Raw genomic sequence first — 18,916 nt, forward strand, 5'->3', positions numbered from 1 at the left:
GTGTCGTCATCAGAGTCGCCCTCACTCAAAATGAGCAGCCATGCATAGATAATATGAAACCGCCTCCAGTACATTTATTCTAATATGTGGCCTAAATATAGATTTTCGTTAAAGATAGCAGTGGGCTGACAAACATACCGGTAGCCGTGCATCTTTGCAAGGTCACGTGAAACATTGACATAAAAGGCGTCTATATACCCAAAGCTTCTCACTATTACTTGAAAACCACTGGGAATTATATCTTTTATTTGCATGGAATAGACGATGAATATTGATGGAATGCTCGATGGATTCATATTCCGTAGACATTGCTTTGCCATCGTTCTTTTGAATGTGGGCGAGGAGACTGGATGAAATGACGGCGAGATACCACGTCATATATTGATTACTCTTATAATAACGTTATTAATGTTTAAATGTACTATCCGGCTACATTCGGTCTTTACTGACATTCCTAAAGGTGACATCAACCGATGTGCGTGTGTGGTTTTTTTGTTCGACGTTTCTCAACGCACTTGGAATACTTAACGCTATAATTTTTATATATGTAAGTACCATCCTTATTTATGGCGTTATTTATGACGGTGTGACGTCTGTAACTATGTTATGAATTTCTTCTATTTTTTACAAGTGTCCTTTATTACGGGAATGTAGTAGTTGGATTTGCATGCACATTTAACGCATATATAGAGTTAGCTGGTGTAAGTGAGTGTTAGCCATAATTTACCCATCTAGGGTAAATCTATTTGTATATCGCTGTGTTCAGAATTAGATAAGAGAATATTACACCGTCGCGAAAACACACTAGGTCGGCAAAGAGATCGAAGACACGCCATGATATATATTGTGTTAAACCAACTGCTGTTTATACATGTCCCCATAACAGATGCAATTAATCTTTGAATGACAAATTAAACGGCTCTTACTAGTGACTAATAGAATGTATGTATGTGACATTTCCACCAACGCGTTTCTTCAGTTGGTTGTGTTAACAGTTTAGGTGTTGTCACGCTCCGGTGCAAAAACCGTATTTAATTAAAATAGCGGATCATATATGCATCCATATTCTCTGTCACATGTTGTATAGACGAGTTACGGGGTGAACAAGACAACTACATAGAAATTGAATTACATTTAAATGATAAAGCACTGTTGACGTAGAAGCCGAGTCTCTTTACATAACGTATTGTATGTGAACATAATGTCGTAAACTTCCCTTACTGGAATGTTGAAGACGGTCGGGAGATAACTCCAGCTTGTTTATTTCACAATCGTGTTTGTTAAAATGAGATAGATTCATGTGTCTTGTCAGATATCCGCTCTTCTCAAGCCCCACTCTCCATTTTTTCGTTACATCGCCCTGCTTCAGAGGTAGTGACTTATTAATTCGCACAATGAATTCCAATGCACATTGGCTCAAATTATCGATTAGGCCTATGTATGACAATTACTTTGTTATTTTAGTCTATAATACTTTATTTACAAGATCACAATGGTTTATTGGTTGCACATTCAGATAATTAATAAGTGACGTCAGCAGCTGTAGTAACAATTACTATGCCATTTTCAATCCATTTTATTAGGCGTACAAGTCTCGTAAATTGACATTCCCAGAACGTGCACTTTGACACCATGATACAATACATCGTCTCTATCTGAACAGATGATATATAACACACGAACAGCTAATGATTTCCCACAGGACACATGACTTTTTCAGTTCTGACAATATTTTCCTAATGTACACGTACACGTACCAAAATCACACGCGTTTGCCCATTTTCTATAAGCCACATATTATTTCGATGGTTCAACGTTATGACTGTTTTAAATAAACCAAACTATTTTTGCTATAATCGATGATTGCGCTGCACTGGGACTGGAATGTCCCTCGTCTTCATTAGGTACAGGACAGCCTGCAAATATTTGTAAACATTCGTCATCCAAATGTATTTAGGTTATATAGCAGCCAATTAGTTTACGTCACGGTATTTATGATAGTTATGACCCGAAAATTACCTTGTAAGATAAATGTAGGCTTTCCTTAAATATGTAGATGGAAACTGAGACTAATTGTTTAATTGCACCGCAGTGGCCATACATTTGTAATTGCCATGCCTCGCACGAATCCGTACATAATTAATATTTCATATTGGTAAATTTAAAAACACATTCAACTTCATTACTCTCATCTGTACATAATTAAGAGATGCATACATAGACCGACAATATGATGACACGTGATGAGGTATTTCATGGGAGATTATAGATGATATGATGGTTTCATACATATGCAGTTCAGACACGGGTCAACAAGCATTTGTAGAACGTACTGTAATGTAGACTGTTTAATTACTAGTTGCAACGGGAAACGAACTCATATTCTCTAAATACCAATTGGGAACTCGCCAAAACTATATTTCAGTGTTGAATTGAATTCAGATGTTAAGTGTAATTGTTACAGATAACTGTAAACCGGCGTTGTCATAGCTACGTAACAGTGGCATTTTGTAAACCGGCGTTGTCATAACTACATAACTGTGGCATATTCTGTAAACCGGCATTGTGCTAGCTACGTAACAGTGGCATTTTGTAAACCGGCGTTGTTATAGCTACGTAACTGTGGCATATCCTGTAAACCGGCATTGTCTTAGGTTTATAACACTTGCATGAGGAGACATAACTGTTTTTCAACTAATGAAAAAGTTTGTCACGAAAGGGGTTCGAACCGGCAACATAAAATACACCAGAAAGATTTTCAACGATTGAGATATTGCAATCTCCGGTAAAGGTTTTGGATTAAAATAGATATCACCAGAGTCATTTGAACGTCAAGTATTATAATTGAATTATTCCTGAGCAAATGACAAAGCGTACGATACATCCTTTGTATGTTCATTGCACGCCGCACAATGGCAATGCAACCAATTGCTGAATCTTTTTTCGTGGTATAACTCAAACTCTCGTTCGAAAATGTAGATTTACTGATATAAATTTACTGATACAAAAATTACCAAAAAATTCTGTAATACGATTATGTTGTCAGTTTTCCAATGTGTCATATACGTTGATGCGCTTAATAGCAGTATGTGAATATAATTACGTTCAAATAGGATCATAGTTGCCTTAGTATATTGAAATCCTGTCTTTTCATCACCCGCACTCTTTTTTAAATATTTAATTGCCCTTATCCGTGATAGAATGTTGTAAAATTAACCCTGTAGACGTATATATAGTGTGTGTGTGTAATTTTCGAACGGCATCGATTGGACATTTTCAATTTGCGGTGACAACAATTAAATTAATATACGAGAAAACAACCGTGCGTGTTCTTGAAACCAATAATACGCCATCTCACTGATAAACTTTTTGCAGGTTACCAAACCTACACGGCCGATTTCGACAAAACTGACAACTAAGCGGGAACGAACACGCCCTTGAGACATCTGATTGGTACCCGGTCAAAGATTACGCTCTCGCATGGCCCAATCAGAAGTCTGTTACGTTTGCTAATTCCCACTGAGTTGTCTATCTGTTGCAGTCAGCCATATTTATCAGTAACCTTTTTATATTAATTTTATATGATTATTCAGTGAAATTTGATATTAATTATCAAATAGGTTCAATCTTGGATACGCGCTCACGAATTACGTCATCGATTTTATTTCGTGTGTTTAAACGCTGGATAACGGATAGATAGGATAAACAGCATATCAAATTCTTGACTCCACAACAAGCCATGTGTAACAAATATTTTATTACAAGGTCAGGTGATATCCTTCATTTTATTGTTAATATTTTTCATACAATAATTTGATAATTGTCACACACGTAGTTAAATGTACAAACATGAGTCAATTGTGTGTTACTGGCGTAGTGATACAAAATAAGTAGTCCCGTCGCTATGACAACACTCTCAAGTAGATATCCATACAGCATGCGCATACAGGATACCTGCAACTATCTACGAGTGTTAAATTGGCATACATAGCGTGGAGCCACCAACGTGACAACTCATCTACACTCTATCTCATTTTATTTAATTTTAATGACTTTGAAATGGTTATTTTGATTCTGCCGTATTATTATGTGTGTGAATGTACTCCACTTCCGTGATTGATCCTCAGTCATTAAATATTAATTTTACTAAAAGATGCATAGTTGTATATGGCTTCGTATTAATAAGTTATTAGAGCTGTCGAGTCACCATTAACCGAGTATATCTCTCATATTTTCAGTTTCTAGATGAATGATAGCAGAATATTCCGATGACAGCTGTTACGTTATCCACTGATAGTAACGAGTCTGTGGGTACGGGAATGAACTCTACCCGGGAATTGAGCCACGGCACTTTAACGGTGGAGTCAATGGATGCTTCGCCGAAATTCAAGAAGAGAATGAAACGATTCACTAGGAGAGATATCGTGAACGAGTTCAGTCGAAACACAAGATGCCATGGGCTACCGCGAATCATTAGTGCCAAAACGCTACCGAGCCGGTTCGTCTGGTCGCTCGTTTTCTTCGCAGCACTGGGCGCATTTGTATTCCAGGCAACAAAATTGATCAAACTCTATCTGAACTACGACGTAACGGTGACGATTGAAGACGAGACAATAGCAAGTCTGATGTTTCCCGCTATAACAATCTGTAATACCAACAAATTACGTTTTTCGGAAATAGAAAAAAGTGAGCATGCAGTGTTATTGAGAACTGATCCAAATCATCCTAATAGTTTACACCGGTCTCTATCATACCAAGGTAAGTACATATCAACACCATTTGAATATACAAGTTTTTTTTTTCAAATTTGGAAAATGCTTTCCAAGAATCAATTTGACGTCCGTACTTCAAAGTCGAATCAAAACACCATGTCGATACGACTATTGTATTCAGGTAATAATAATTGTTCGTTAGTGTTTACGTGAGTGACGATACTACCATTGTATTGACGTAATGAGCGCACTTACTGTACTCGTGTAAGTGTCGATATGATCATTATAATCAAGTAATGATTACAGTTATTCATGTCAATATACATTGTAGATAATTCGCCAGCCATAACATTCCTTATAGTAATAGAAACTGAATAATAACTGACGAATATTTTCAAAAGTGTATATGGCTAGTTTCTTAATACTGTGAAAATATTTTCAATTTTCGATATCCCTTAGTTGTTGACCAGAGTTAAAAAAAAAGAATTAATTCTAGGTCATTGCTTTCATATTCTGGTACCAATTAAAATCAAGTTTGCCAACTGTTTTAGTTCGTGCAAACATCTTCTCTTTATTAGAAACCAGTGCGCAAAACGGAGAAAGATCTTAAGTGGGTTTCTGAAACTATTGATTCACCTTTATGTGCTTACTTCCGACAGCAATGAACGCATTTACAATCGTTTTCACTAAACATTGAACGATCAGATTGTGGTAAATGTTGATACATCAGAGCAAGTACCTAATGAAATTGCCACTGATTTTATCACTACTAATCAAAACATCATAACTGTAGCATAAACATTTTTGATACAATGTATACCTGTCTGAGTCCAAGGCGCCATTCTCTCTTTTATTGTTTGCGCTAGACATTTTGTTTTTTGAATTTCACGCCGATTAATACTAGGCTGTCGCCGTTTATAAAATTCAATATGCTGTAAAATATTGCCAGTCAAGCATGTTCTGTTACCATGTTTTCGTCCGTGCTTCCCAGCTGAAACATCACCGCTAGTAATAAGTTTAGTGCATATATTATTCGTAGTACTTTTTGACACCCTAGTTTGTTGTGCAAGTTGACTACACGACAGCCAATTTAAGTAAAGTTCAACAATTTTCTGTCGTACACTAAATTGTGTGTCGAATTATGAGACTGCATTTTGTCACCAAATTACATGTACTCCCGACTTTCCCGCGTTATATGCTCTGGGTGTCTGGACACACTACTGGGACACACACAAACGTAACATTTTATGTAAATGAGTTGAGTACAGACAGTTATACATTGTATCAAACATGTTTAGGCTACAGTTATAATGTTTTGATTAGTAGTGATAAAATCAGTGGCAATTTCATTAGGTACTTGCTCTGATGTATCAACATTTACCACAATCTGATTGTCCAATGTTTAGTGAAAACGATTGTAAATAACATCCCAACTGTAAATCGTTGAACACAATTCGCATAAGGGAAATTGACAAGATCACGAGTGAAAACAATTGACAAGACAAATTACAGCACTACATAGTCAAATCAGTAAGAGAAAGCTATGTGGACTCAATGGCACACATACAGTGATGTCAGGTCAAGTGTAAACACAATCTGCTCCATGTATGACACCAGACATATATCTGGGTCATAATCAAATGATTATGTTAGATGGGAATGTTAATACATTGTTGAATATATGTCTTCAAATTCAACAAATATATGGTCAATAAGAAGTTCTATCATACTGATAATATCCTCTTTAATGTGGAAAATGTAATGACTTGTAACGAATCAAACCATTTTATCATATTTATTTATTTATCATATTTATTTTACAAATACTTGATGTATTCTTAATGCGTAACGTCAATTTACCGTGCAACACAGTGTGTGAATTGAAGCCATACTTAAAAGTGATATTGATTTCCCAAAAATCTGATTTTTTCAGTATCAACATTTGATTTAAACCACTTTTAAAAATATGATATCAAAGTATATCTGAAGCAGACAGAATAGATGCTGATGACTTAGACAACTCTTAGGTTTATCATTCAGATAATCCAGCAATAAATCTAGCTTTGTATAGAGTGTGGATATTCAATATAAGCTAGGCAAGTCATCCATTTCACACAAACACTGGTTTTGGAAGCATGGTATGTAGGAAATAATGAATTGACGTATATCACAAGTTAGTGAATTGCGCAATACATTCCACTTCTTATTGTCATCTAATCAATCATGTATGTATTGTACAACTTGCCAGAGATTACCTCTAGAGTAAGACAGTGTCATATTTAAACATATTTAAACTAGGAATATCACATGGGACAATTCGATTGGCTTTGTATGGTCACACATTCTCAGTGTGGAACACGTTCGGGTATTAAGCATCTATTTTGGTAGATGTGTTAGTTGCCGCGTGGAAGCCACGCTTTCTCATACACTGGTATACCATCATGTTGACCGCGGGTTATTTCCTTACTGAATGAAACCTAAATGACCGCGTTAAAGTCAACAGACGACCATTATGAATGGTTCAACCACAGCATCTCGTGAACTTGCAATGTCAAAAGTTAACGGAACGTAACATCAGCGAAGCCCGTGTACCTTGGCTGATGTTGCTTCCTGGTAGGATAGCAAGTTTACTGTACCCTTTGGGTTCAATGACGTACTTACCTATTTAGTTTCAATGAACAGTGTAATGATCAACTACAGATCAAGAAAATATATTGTCGCTTATTCGCTTATTCATCATGTCTCAATATTAGTTATGGCAGCCACAACTTATGTTCAATCACGTGGTACACCTTAATGACGACGTATTATCTGAATACTGCTATATATTTTCTGAATGAATTACCAACTCAACTTATCATTATATAAATATAACAAGCATAACATTGAAGAAGAAAGCAAAAAGCGCAATTTTCATTTGGGTTAAATTGAAGATTAGATCCTGCACTTATAGATGAAAACAATATTTTTAAAATGCCCATCAACGAGATGTTTAAACCGTTCTATCGAAAGATGAAAATATGCATTTATATCAGGAAAAGCAACTCGTCTGTGCTGGTATGCGTATTTTTACGAGTAAGGTCAGTGTTTTTATTTCACACGTTCCGTCATTCTTTACATAGAAGCCATTTACACCTGAGCTATGCACACCGGGAATGTAATTTATAATTAGCTGCCAAAATATCTCCAGGTCAGAGATATATAATATACACCCAATATGCCACCATTGTATGATTAATTGCAATCGTTGTTATGGTAACAGACAACTGTGATACATAAATGCAACCACACGTAAAAAAACAATTTATCTTGAATAGAGCATAGTGTCATCCGAAATGTTAGCTTTTTTGAGTATATGTCAGCTTAATTTAGATTGTGTAAAATAAAGTTTAACAACACTCCAGAGAAACTAAGTAATCCCCAGTGTTATTACATTGTCCACCATGCATGGATGAGTTTACGTTGATGAATCGTATTATAATTCTACTTGAGATGTAGTAATTTATCATTTGTCACCGAAAAGAGTAAACATTTTAAAAGCTCTATTATTATGTAGAGTTTTACATTACACGGGTTTTCAAAAGCTTCCCTTTTCCTTCGAATTGCAATAAAATAGGAAATATACTTCCAAGTGACACCAAAATAAAACATTGATATTATATAGTGATTTATAAAATTGGCCAGTTTGAAGACGACCAGACATGAAATTATTGAGTTATTATTAACTTGATGTTCAGCTTTTACGAATTTGAAGCCCGTGTTGTAATGTATGTATGTTTGTTTGCCTACCTACAATTGCATTGTTACATTGCTTTGGAGACAAAGTTAGTCTATGGACGAGTCATCTACTTGCTTCATTGCATGGTATGAATGAATTCTTACTTGTTACACCGTTTTAGATATAAACTATATGTAGTGGCTGTTTATACTATTTCTATTGACAGTAATTTTACAACTCTTTCTAATTTGTCTACCATATAGATGGTCATAATTGAACTGTCACGGTAATCTACACGTGTTTACGTCATCGCGTATACCACGCGTTTCAGTCACGTGTCATCACCAGGCAATTGTCGACAACGTTCACATACACGTAGCTTCATGTTCGCTGAAATACACTCCATGACGCTTCGTATGTAGTCGTTTTTACTTGAATATGTACTCAGCTGGAACACAGATACATAATATGCCTGGCTCACAATATTGCATTATTAGTTATAATTTCACTTAGTACGGGATACCAATATCAGGCATTACTAAAGCATAATGAAACATGAGATATGTAGTGTAAAAATATCTTGATTGGAATCAATATGCAGTATTTGTTCGATTATTTCAGGAAAGTGCTGGCTGCTTAAATACAGATACTTGGCAAGGTCCATATCACTGATTAACGAAATAATTTTTTAAAATCAAATATCTAGTTACTACTCAAAAACATCAGTGCCTATAATCTCCGCATTTCTAATTACGTTTATTCTTCGAATATTCCCCGAATGCGGGGACGTATAAATAACTACGCCGATAAGAGTGCAGAAGCAATTACACCGAGGTGAATTTCAGTAGGGTACGGTGTTATAGATAGTTTTATCCAATAATTTTTTAATTTACAGGTCCTTGTCTCAAGGGAGATTTTGAGTGTTCTGATGGTATCCATTGCATCAAACCTCACTTACACTGTGACGGATACATCCACTGTTGGGATGGTCTGAGTGATGAAGTAAACTGTACATATCGTGAGTATCACCATGGCAACAGGGAAAATCAAATTCGTTCATCATTTGTGCATTAACTGACTAACTCAATGAGTAGTAATATCGCTTTTGGATTAATTAAATATGTAGCTAACGTTAAAATTAGTCAAGCAGACCAGAACGTATGTGACAGCTGCAACCACATATTATGTAGTTAAGGCGATCGAGATACGATATGTGGAAAAGCTTAATAACAGTAAGTAAAATGTAAAAAAAATAGTCAAAAGTAACAATAAATTATATATGAAATTTAATAACAAAAGCTTTTAAAAATGGGACCTATACCAACATAAGATTTTAATCAGATTGTACACCAATGTATTTGTACTTTTTGTGTAACTTCCTGTCAACCTCTAAATGTTACTTAATCAGAGATTTTTTTTGAAAATAAAATTATCCTGGCATTTTTCCTGTCACAAACGCCGATTTGAATCTAATTTCTATTTCTAAACCACCATAGTTACATACATCCATTTAATGACTAAAATCTCTAGTGAGTTACAAACGTTTGCGTTGTCATCTTTATACGTTTTCCCATTACCTTGTAGCGCCATGTGGACGAGATCAATTTAAATGTAACGGACCTGGCTACTATGGGATCTGTATTGATAGCGATAAACGATGTGACGGATTACCTCATTGTTTGAGCGGCGAAGACGAGGCTTATTGTAGTAAGTGTTCCGTTCAGTGTAGTATGTGTTCCGTTCAGTGTAGTAAGTGTTCCGTTCAGTGTAGTAAGTGTTTTTCTACAAGTACAAGTTGTATTTAATGATACATATTTTTTTTAATTAATATAAGTTGTATTTTATGTTACATAAATTTTCGTAGAAGACGAACGGAAATAATGAGTCAATGCATTCACGTGAGCTGTGGAAGCAACGTGACAATGCAGTAATGTATTCTTCTAGCTGGAGTTCACGGAATACGTTGTGTAATAATGAGGTAAAATGGACAAAACTGTAAATTCCGATATTTGTTTTTATTTCATAGACGAATGCAAGAGTGGTTTTAAATGTGATGACAACGATGACGGGCAGGGCGGAAAATGTGTACAAGAAGAGCAACGGTGTGATCGATTCGAAGATTGCAAAGATGGTCAGGACGAATCTAAATGTGATAGTGTGTACGGTAAGTACTTAATACTCCTGGATGAGTCTTTTTGATGTAACGGAGGTGCAATGTTGCAATACAATACGTCAAACGTGCACTAAATGTTATCGCACAAAAGCTTGTATACGACTTTTTGTCAAGCACAGTTACAGTTAGGCGATGGTACAGTGCTTTGCATGACGAAGGTTGTGAGTCAATTACCGGAGACTAGAAAAGCTTATATACGACTTTTTGTCAAGCACAGTTACAGTTAGGCGATGGTACAGTGCTTTGCATGACGAAGGTTGCGAGTCAATTACCGGAGACTAGAAAAGCTTATATACGACTTTTTGTCAAGCACAGTTACAGTTAGGCGATGGTACAGTGCTTTGCATGGCGAAGATTGTGGGTCAATTACCGGAGACTGACTTAAATGGCCCAAACACGCGGGAATGGGATTAGTTTGCACGATGAACTTGCAATTAGCACCAACTTAAAGTCGAGTGCGCAGCAGATTTTGTTCAGAATTGTTGCCTGCTACAATCAATTAAAATGTAAAATATAATCTTGAATTTGTTTCTCGAAATACAACTTCAGATTAAAATCCGTAATATAAACAAATAAATAGAAATACGACTAAAACTATTCTAGAGGTTGCCACTGGGCTATGATGAACACAGCCATCAAATACTCTTATAAACACTGTTCATTGACATCAAATACTCATATAAACACTGCTAATTGACATCAAATACTCTTATAAACACTGTTCATTGACATCAAATACTGTTATAAACACTGTTCATTGACATCAAATACTGTTATAAACACTGTTCATTGACATCAAATACTCATATAAACACTGTTCATTGACATCAAATACTCATATAAACACTGTTCATTGACATCAAATACACATACAAACACTGTTCATTGACATCAAATACTCATATAAACACTGCTAATTGACATCAAATACTCTTATAAACACTGTTCATTGACATCAAATACTGTTATAAACACTGTTCATTGACATCAAATACTGTTATAAACACTGTTCATTGACATCAAATACTCTTATAAACACTGTTCATTGACATCAAATACTCATATAAACACTGTTCATTGACTTCAAATACTCATATAAACACTGTTCATTGACATCAAATACTCTTATAAACACTGTTCATTGACATCAAATACTAATATAAACACTGTTAATTGACATCAATACTAATATAAACACTGTTCATTGACTTCAAATACTCATATAAACACTGTTCATTGACATCAAATACTCTTATAAACACTGTTCATTGACATCAAATACTAATATAAACACTGTTAATTGACATCAATACTAATATAAACACTGTTCATTGACTTCAAATACTCATATAAACACTGTTCATTGACATCAAATACTCTTATAAACACTGTCCATTGACATCAATACTCATATAAACACTGTTCATTGACATCAAATACTCATACAAACACTGTTCATGGACATCAAATACTCATATAAACACTGCTAATTGACATCAAATACTCATATAAACACTGTTCATTGACATCAAATACTCATATAAACACTGTTCATTGACATCAAATACTGTTATAAACACTGTTCATTGACATCAAATACTAATATAAACACTGTTAATTGACATCAATACTAATATAAACACTGTTCACTGACTTCAACTACTCTATAAACACTGTTAATTGACATCAAATACTAATATAAACACTGTTCATTGACATCAAATACAAATATAAGCACTGTTCATTGACATCAAATACTCTTATAAACACTGTCCATTGACATCAAATACTCTTATAAACACTGTTCATTGACATCAAATACTCATACAAACACTGTTCATGGACATCAAATACTCATATAAACACTGCTAATTGACATCAAATACTCGTATAAACACTGTTCATTGACATCAAATACTGTTATAAACACTGTTCATTGACATCAAATACTAATATAAACACTGTTAATTGACATCAATACTAATATAAACACTGTTCACTGACTTCAACTACTCTATAAACACTGTTCATTGACATCAAATACTCATATAAACACTGTTCATTGACATCAAATACTAATATAAACACTGTTCATTGACATCAAATACTCTTATAAACACTGTTAATTGACATCAAATACTAATATAAACACTGTTAATTGACATCAATACTAATATAAACACTGTTCACTGACTTCAACTACTCTATAAACACTGTTCATTGACATCAAATACTCTTATAAACACTGTTCATTGACATCAAATACTAATATAAACACTGTTAATTGACATCAATACTAATATAAACACTGTTCATTGACTTCAAATACTCATATAAACACTGTTCATTGACATCAAATACTCTTATAAACACTGTTCATTGACATCAAATACTAATATAAACACTGTTAATTGACATCAATACTAATATAAACACTGTTCATTGACTTCAAATACTCATATAAACACTGTTCATTGACATCAAATACTCTTATAAACACTGTCCATTGACATCAATACTCATATAAACACTGTTCATTGACATCAAATACTCATACAAACACTGTTCATGGACATCAAATACTCATATAAACACTGCTAATTGACATCAAATACTAATATAAACACTGTTCATTGACATCAAATACTGTTATAAACACTGTTCATTGACATCAAATACTAATATAAACACTGTTAATTGACATCAATACTAATATAAACACTGTTCACTGACTTCAACTACTCTATAAACACTGTTAATTGACATCAAATACTAATATAAACACTGTTCATTGACATCAAATACAAATATAAGCACTGTTCATTGACATCAAATACTCTTATAAACACTGTCCATTGACATCAAATACTCTTATAAACACTGTTCATTGACATCAAATACTCATACAAACACTGTTCATGGACATCAAATACTCATATAAACACTGCTAATTGACATCAAATACTCGTATAAACACTGTTCATTGACATCAAATACTGTTATAAACACTGTTCATTGACATCAAATACTAATATAAACACTGTTAATTGACATCAATACTAATATAAACACTGTTCACTGACTTCAACTACTCTATAAACACTGTTCATTGACATCAAATACTCATATAAACACTGTTCATTGACATCAAATACTAATATAAACACTGTTCATTGACATCAAATACTCTTATAAACACTGTTAATTGACATCAAATACTAATATAAACACTGTTAATTGACATCAATACTAATATAAACACTGTTCACTGACTTCAACTACTCTATAAACACTGTTCATTGACATCAAATACTCATATAAACACTGTTCATTGACATCAAATACTCATATAAGCACTGTTAATTGACATCAAATACTCATAAACACTGTTAATTGACATCAAATAATAATATAAACACTGTTCATTGACATCAAATACAAATATAAGCACTGTTCATTGACATCAAATACTCATATAAACACTGTTAATTGACATCAAATACTAATATAAACACTGTTCATTGACATCAAATACTCTTATAAACACTGTTCATTGACATCAAATACTAATATAAACACTGTTAATTGACATCAATACTAATATAAACACTGTTCACTGACTTCAACTACTCTATAAACACTGTTCATTGACATCAAATACTCATATAAACACTGTTCATTGACATCAAATACTCGTATAAGCACTGTTAATTGACATCAAATACTCATAAACACTGTTAATTGACATCAAATACTAATATAAACACTGTTCATTGACATCAAATACAAATATAAGCACTGTTCATTGACATCAAATACTCATATAAACACTGTTCATTTACATCAAATACTCTTATAAACACTGTTCATTGACATCAAATACTAATATAAACACTGTTCATTGACTTCAAATACTAATATAAACACTGTTCATTGACATCAAATACAAATATAAGCACTGTTCATTGACATCAAATACTCATATAAACACTGTTCATTGACATCAAATACAAATATAAGCACTGTTCATTGACATCAAATACTCATATAAACACTGTTAATTGACATCAAATACTAATATAAACACTGTTCATTGACATCAAATACTCTTATAAACACTATTCATTGACTTCAAATACTCTTATAAACACTGTTCATTGACATCAAATGCTCATATAAACACTGTTCATTGACATCAAATACTCATATAAACACTGTTCATTGACATCAAATACTCATATAAACACTGTTCATTAACATCAAATACTCATATAAACACTGTTCACTGACTTCAAATACTAATATAAACACTGTTCATTGACATCAAATACTCTTATAAACACTGTTCATTGACATCAAACACTCATATAAACACTGTTCATTGACATCAAATACTCTTATAAACATTATTCATTGACTTTAAATACTCTTATAAACACTGTTCATTGACATCAAATGCTCATATAAACATTGTTCATTGACATCAAATACTAATATAAACACTGTTCATTGACATCAAATACTCATATAAACACTGTTAATTGACATCAAATACTAATATAAACACTGTTCATTGACATCAAATACTCATATAAACACTGTTCATTGACATCAAATACTCATATAAACACTGTTCAGTGACATCAAATACTATTATAAACACTGTTAATTGACATCAAATACTCTTATAAACACTATTCATTGACTTCAACTACTCTTATAAACACTATTCATTGACATCAAATGCTCATATAAACACTGTCCATTGACATCAAATACTCATATAAACACTGTTCACTGACATCAAATACTCATATAAACACTGTTCATTGACTTAAATACTCATATAAACACTGTTCATTGACATCAAATACTCTTATAAACACTGTTCATTGACTTCAAATACTCTTATAAACACTGTTCATTGACATCAAATACTCATATAAACACTGTTAATTGACATCAAATACTCTTATAAACACTATTCATTGACTTCAACTACTCTTATAAACACTATTCATTGACATCAAATGCTCCTATAAACACTGTCCATTGACATCAATTACTCATATAAACACTGTTCACTGACATCAAATACTCATATAAACACTGTTCATTGATTTCAAATACTCATATAAACACTGTTCATTGACATCAAATGCTCATATAAACACTGTTCATTGACATCAAATACTCATATAAACACTGTTCATTGACATCAAATACTCATATAAACACTGTTAATTGACATCAAATACTCATATAAACACTGTTCACTGACTTCAAATACTAATATAAACACTGTTCATTGACATCATATACTCTTATAAACACTGTTCATTGACATCAAATACTAATATAAACACTGTTAATTGACATCAAATACTCTTATAAACACTGTTCATTGACATCAAATACTCATATAAACACTGTTAATTTACATCAAATATTCATATAAACACTGTTCATTGACATCAAATACTCATATAAACACTGTTAATTGACATCAAATACTCATATAAACACTGTTCATTCACATCAAATACTCTTATAAACACTGTTCATTGACATCAAATACTCATATAAACACTGTTCATTGACATCAAATACTCTTATAAATACTGTTCATTGACATCAAATACTCATATAAACACTGTTCATTGACATCAAATACTCATATAAACACTGTTCATTGACATCAAATACTCATATAAACACTGTTCAGTGACATCAAATACTAATATAAACACTGTTAATTGACATCAAATACTCTTATAAACACTATTCATTGACTTCAACTACTCTTATAAACACTATTCATTGACATCAAATGCTCATATAAACACTGTCCATTGACATCAAATACTCATATAAACACTGTTCACTGACTTCAAATACTCTTATAAACACTATTCATTGACTTCAACTACTCTTATAAACACTGTTCATTGACATCAAATACTCATATAAACACTGTTAATTGACATCAAATACTTTTATAAATAGTGTTCATTGACAACAAATACTCTTATAAACACTGTTCATTGACATCAAATACTCATATAAACACTGTTCATTGACATCACATACTCATATAAACACTGTTCATTGACTTCAAATATTCTTATAAACACTATTCGTTGACTTCAACTACTAATATAAACACTGTTCATTGACTTCAACTACTCTTATAAACACTGTTCATTGACATCAAATACTCATATAAACATTGTTCATTGACATCAAATACTAATATAAACACTGTTCATTGACATCAAATACTCATATAAACACTGTTCGTTGACATCAAATACTCATATAAACACTGTTCATTGACATCAAATACTCATATAAACACTGTTCATTGACATCAAATACTCATATAAACACTGTTCACTGACTTCAAATACTAATATAAACACTGTTCATTGACATCAAATACTCTTATAAACACTGTTCATTGACATCAAATACTCATATAAACACTGTTCATTGACATCAAATACTCTTATAAACACTATTCATTGACTTCAAATACTCTTATAAACACTGTTCATTGACATAAAATGCTCATATAAACACTGTTCATTGACATCAAATACTCATATAAACACTGTTCATTGACATCAAATACTCATATAAACACTGTTCATTGACATAAAATACTCATATAAACACTGTTCACTGACTTCAAATACTAATATAAACACTGTTCATTGACATCAAATACTCTTATAAACACTGTTCATTGACATCAAATACTCATATAAACACTGTTCATTGACATCAAATATTCTTATAAACACTGTTCATTGACATCAAATGCTCATATAAACATTGTTCATTGACATCAAATACTAATATAAACACTGTTCATTGACATCAAATACTCATATAAACACTGTTAATTGACATCAAATACTAATATAAACACTGTTCATTGACATCAAATACTCATATAAACACTGTTCATTGACATCAAATACTCATATAAACACTGTTAATTGACATCAAATACTCTTATAAACACTATTCATTGACTTCAACTACTCTTATAAACACTATTCATTGACATCAAATGCTCCTATAAACACTGTCCATTGACATCAATTACTCATATAAACACTGTTCACTGACATCAAATACTCATATAAACACTGTTCATTGATTTCAAATACTCATATAAACACTGTTCATTGACATCAAATGCTCATATAAACACTGTTCATTGACATCAAATACTCATATAAACACTGTTCATTGACATCAAATACTCATATAAACACTGTTAATTGACATCAAATACTCATATAAACACTGTTCACTGACTTCAAATACTAATATAAACACTGTTCATTGACATCATATACTCTTATAAACACTGTTCATTGACATCAAATACTAATATAAACACTGTTAATTGACATCAAATACTCTTATAAACACTGTTCATTGACATCAAATACTCATATAAACACTGTTAATTTACATCAAATATTCATATAAACACTGTTCATTGACATCAAATACTCATATAAACACTGTTAATTGACATCAAATACTCATATAAACACTGTTCATTCACATCAAATACTCTTATAAACACTGTTCATTGACATCAAATACTCATATAAACACTGTTCATTGACATCAAATACTCTTATAAATACTGTTCATTGACATCAAATACTCATATAAACACTGTTCATTGACATCAAATACTCATATAAACACTGTTCATTGACATCAAATACTCATATAAACACTGTTCAGTGACATCAAATACTAATATAAACACTGTTAATTGACATCAAATACTCTTATAAACACTATTCATTGACTTCAACTACTCTTATAAACACTATTCATTGACATCAAATGCTCATATAAACACTGTCCATTGACATCAAATACTCATATAAACACTGTTCACTGACATCAAATACTCATAAACACTGTTCATTGACATCAAATACTCAGAAAACAAAATTCACATGCACACATATTTTTATCTGAATAATTGAAGAGTAAAATAGATTTATAACTGAGTGCGGTGACCTAAAATACATAATATATGGACTATAAATTATTAATTATGCTATTTAACAATTTAGAAACTAATTACACAGTTAAATATAGGCTTTTAATGAACAAGTCACAGACTGAACAAATATAAAATATTTATATGTCGTAGAAATCTTAGAAGCCTGATACGATGCTTACATAATACACTCCATTTGCCAGTGAAAGCAATAGCCATGTGTATGATGTATCAGCATATATATATATATATATATAATGTATGTGTCTGAT

The 18,916-nt window shown here is 32.4% G+C and overlaps 1 protein-coding gene across 1 annotated transcript in view; it reads left to right on the top strand.

The window, feature by feature from the left end:
- Positions 1-318: 318 nt before the first annotated feature.
- The window catches only part of LOC102803109 (uncharacterized), a 41,234-nt gene continuing 22,636 nt past the window's right edge, over positions 319-18,916 (top strand). The window contains exons 1-5 of the mRNA XM_006816213.3: positions 319-547; positions 4,239-4,758; positions 9,326-9,448; positions 10,015-10,137; positions 10,457-10,594. Coding sequence (XP_006816276.1) covers positions 4,269-4,758; positions 9,326-9,448; positions 10,015-10,137; positions 10,457-10,594 — 874 coding nt within the window. The 5' untranslated portion in view covers positions 319-547; positions 4,239-4,268. The remainder of the gene's footprint in view (positions 548-4,238; positions 4,759-9,325; positions 9,449-10,014; positions 10,138-10,456; positions 10,595-18,916) is intronic.

The sequence above is a fragment of the Saccoglossus kowalevskii genome, chromosome 6 (assembly GCF_978046115.1).
Source record: "Saccoglossus kowalevskii chromosome 6, keSacKowa6.1, whole genome shotgun sequence".
NCBI classification, from domain to species: Eukaryota; Metazoa; Hemichordata; class Enteropneusta; family Harrimaniidae; genus Saccoglossus; species Saccoglossus kowalevskii.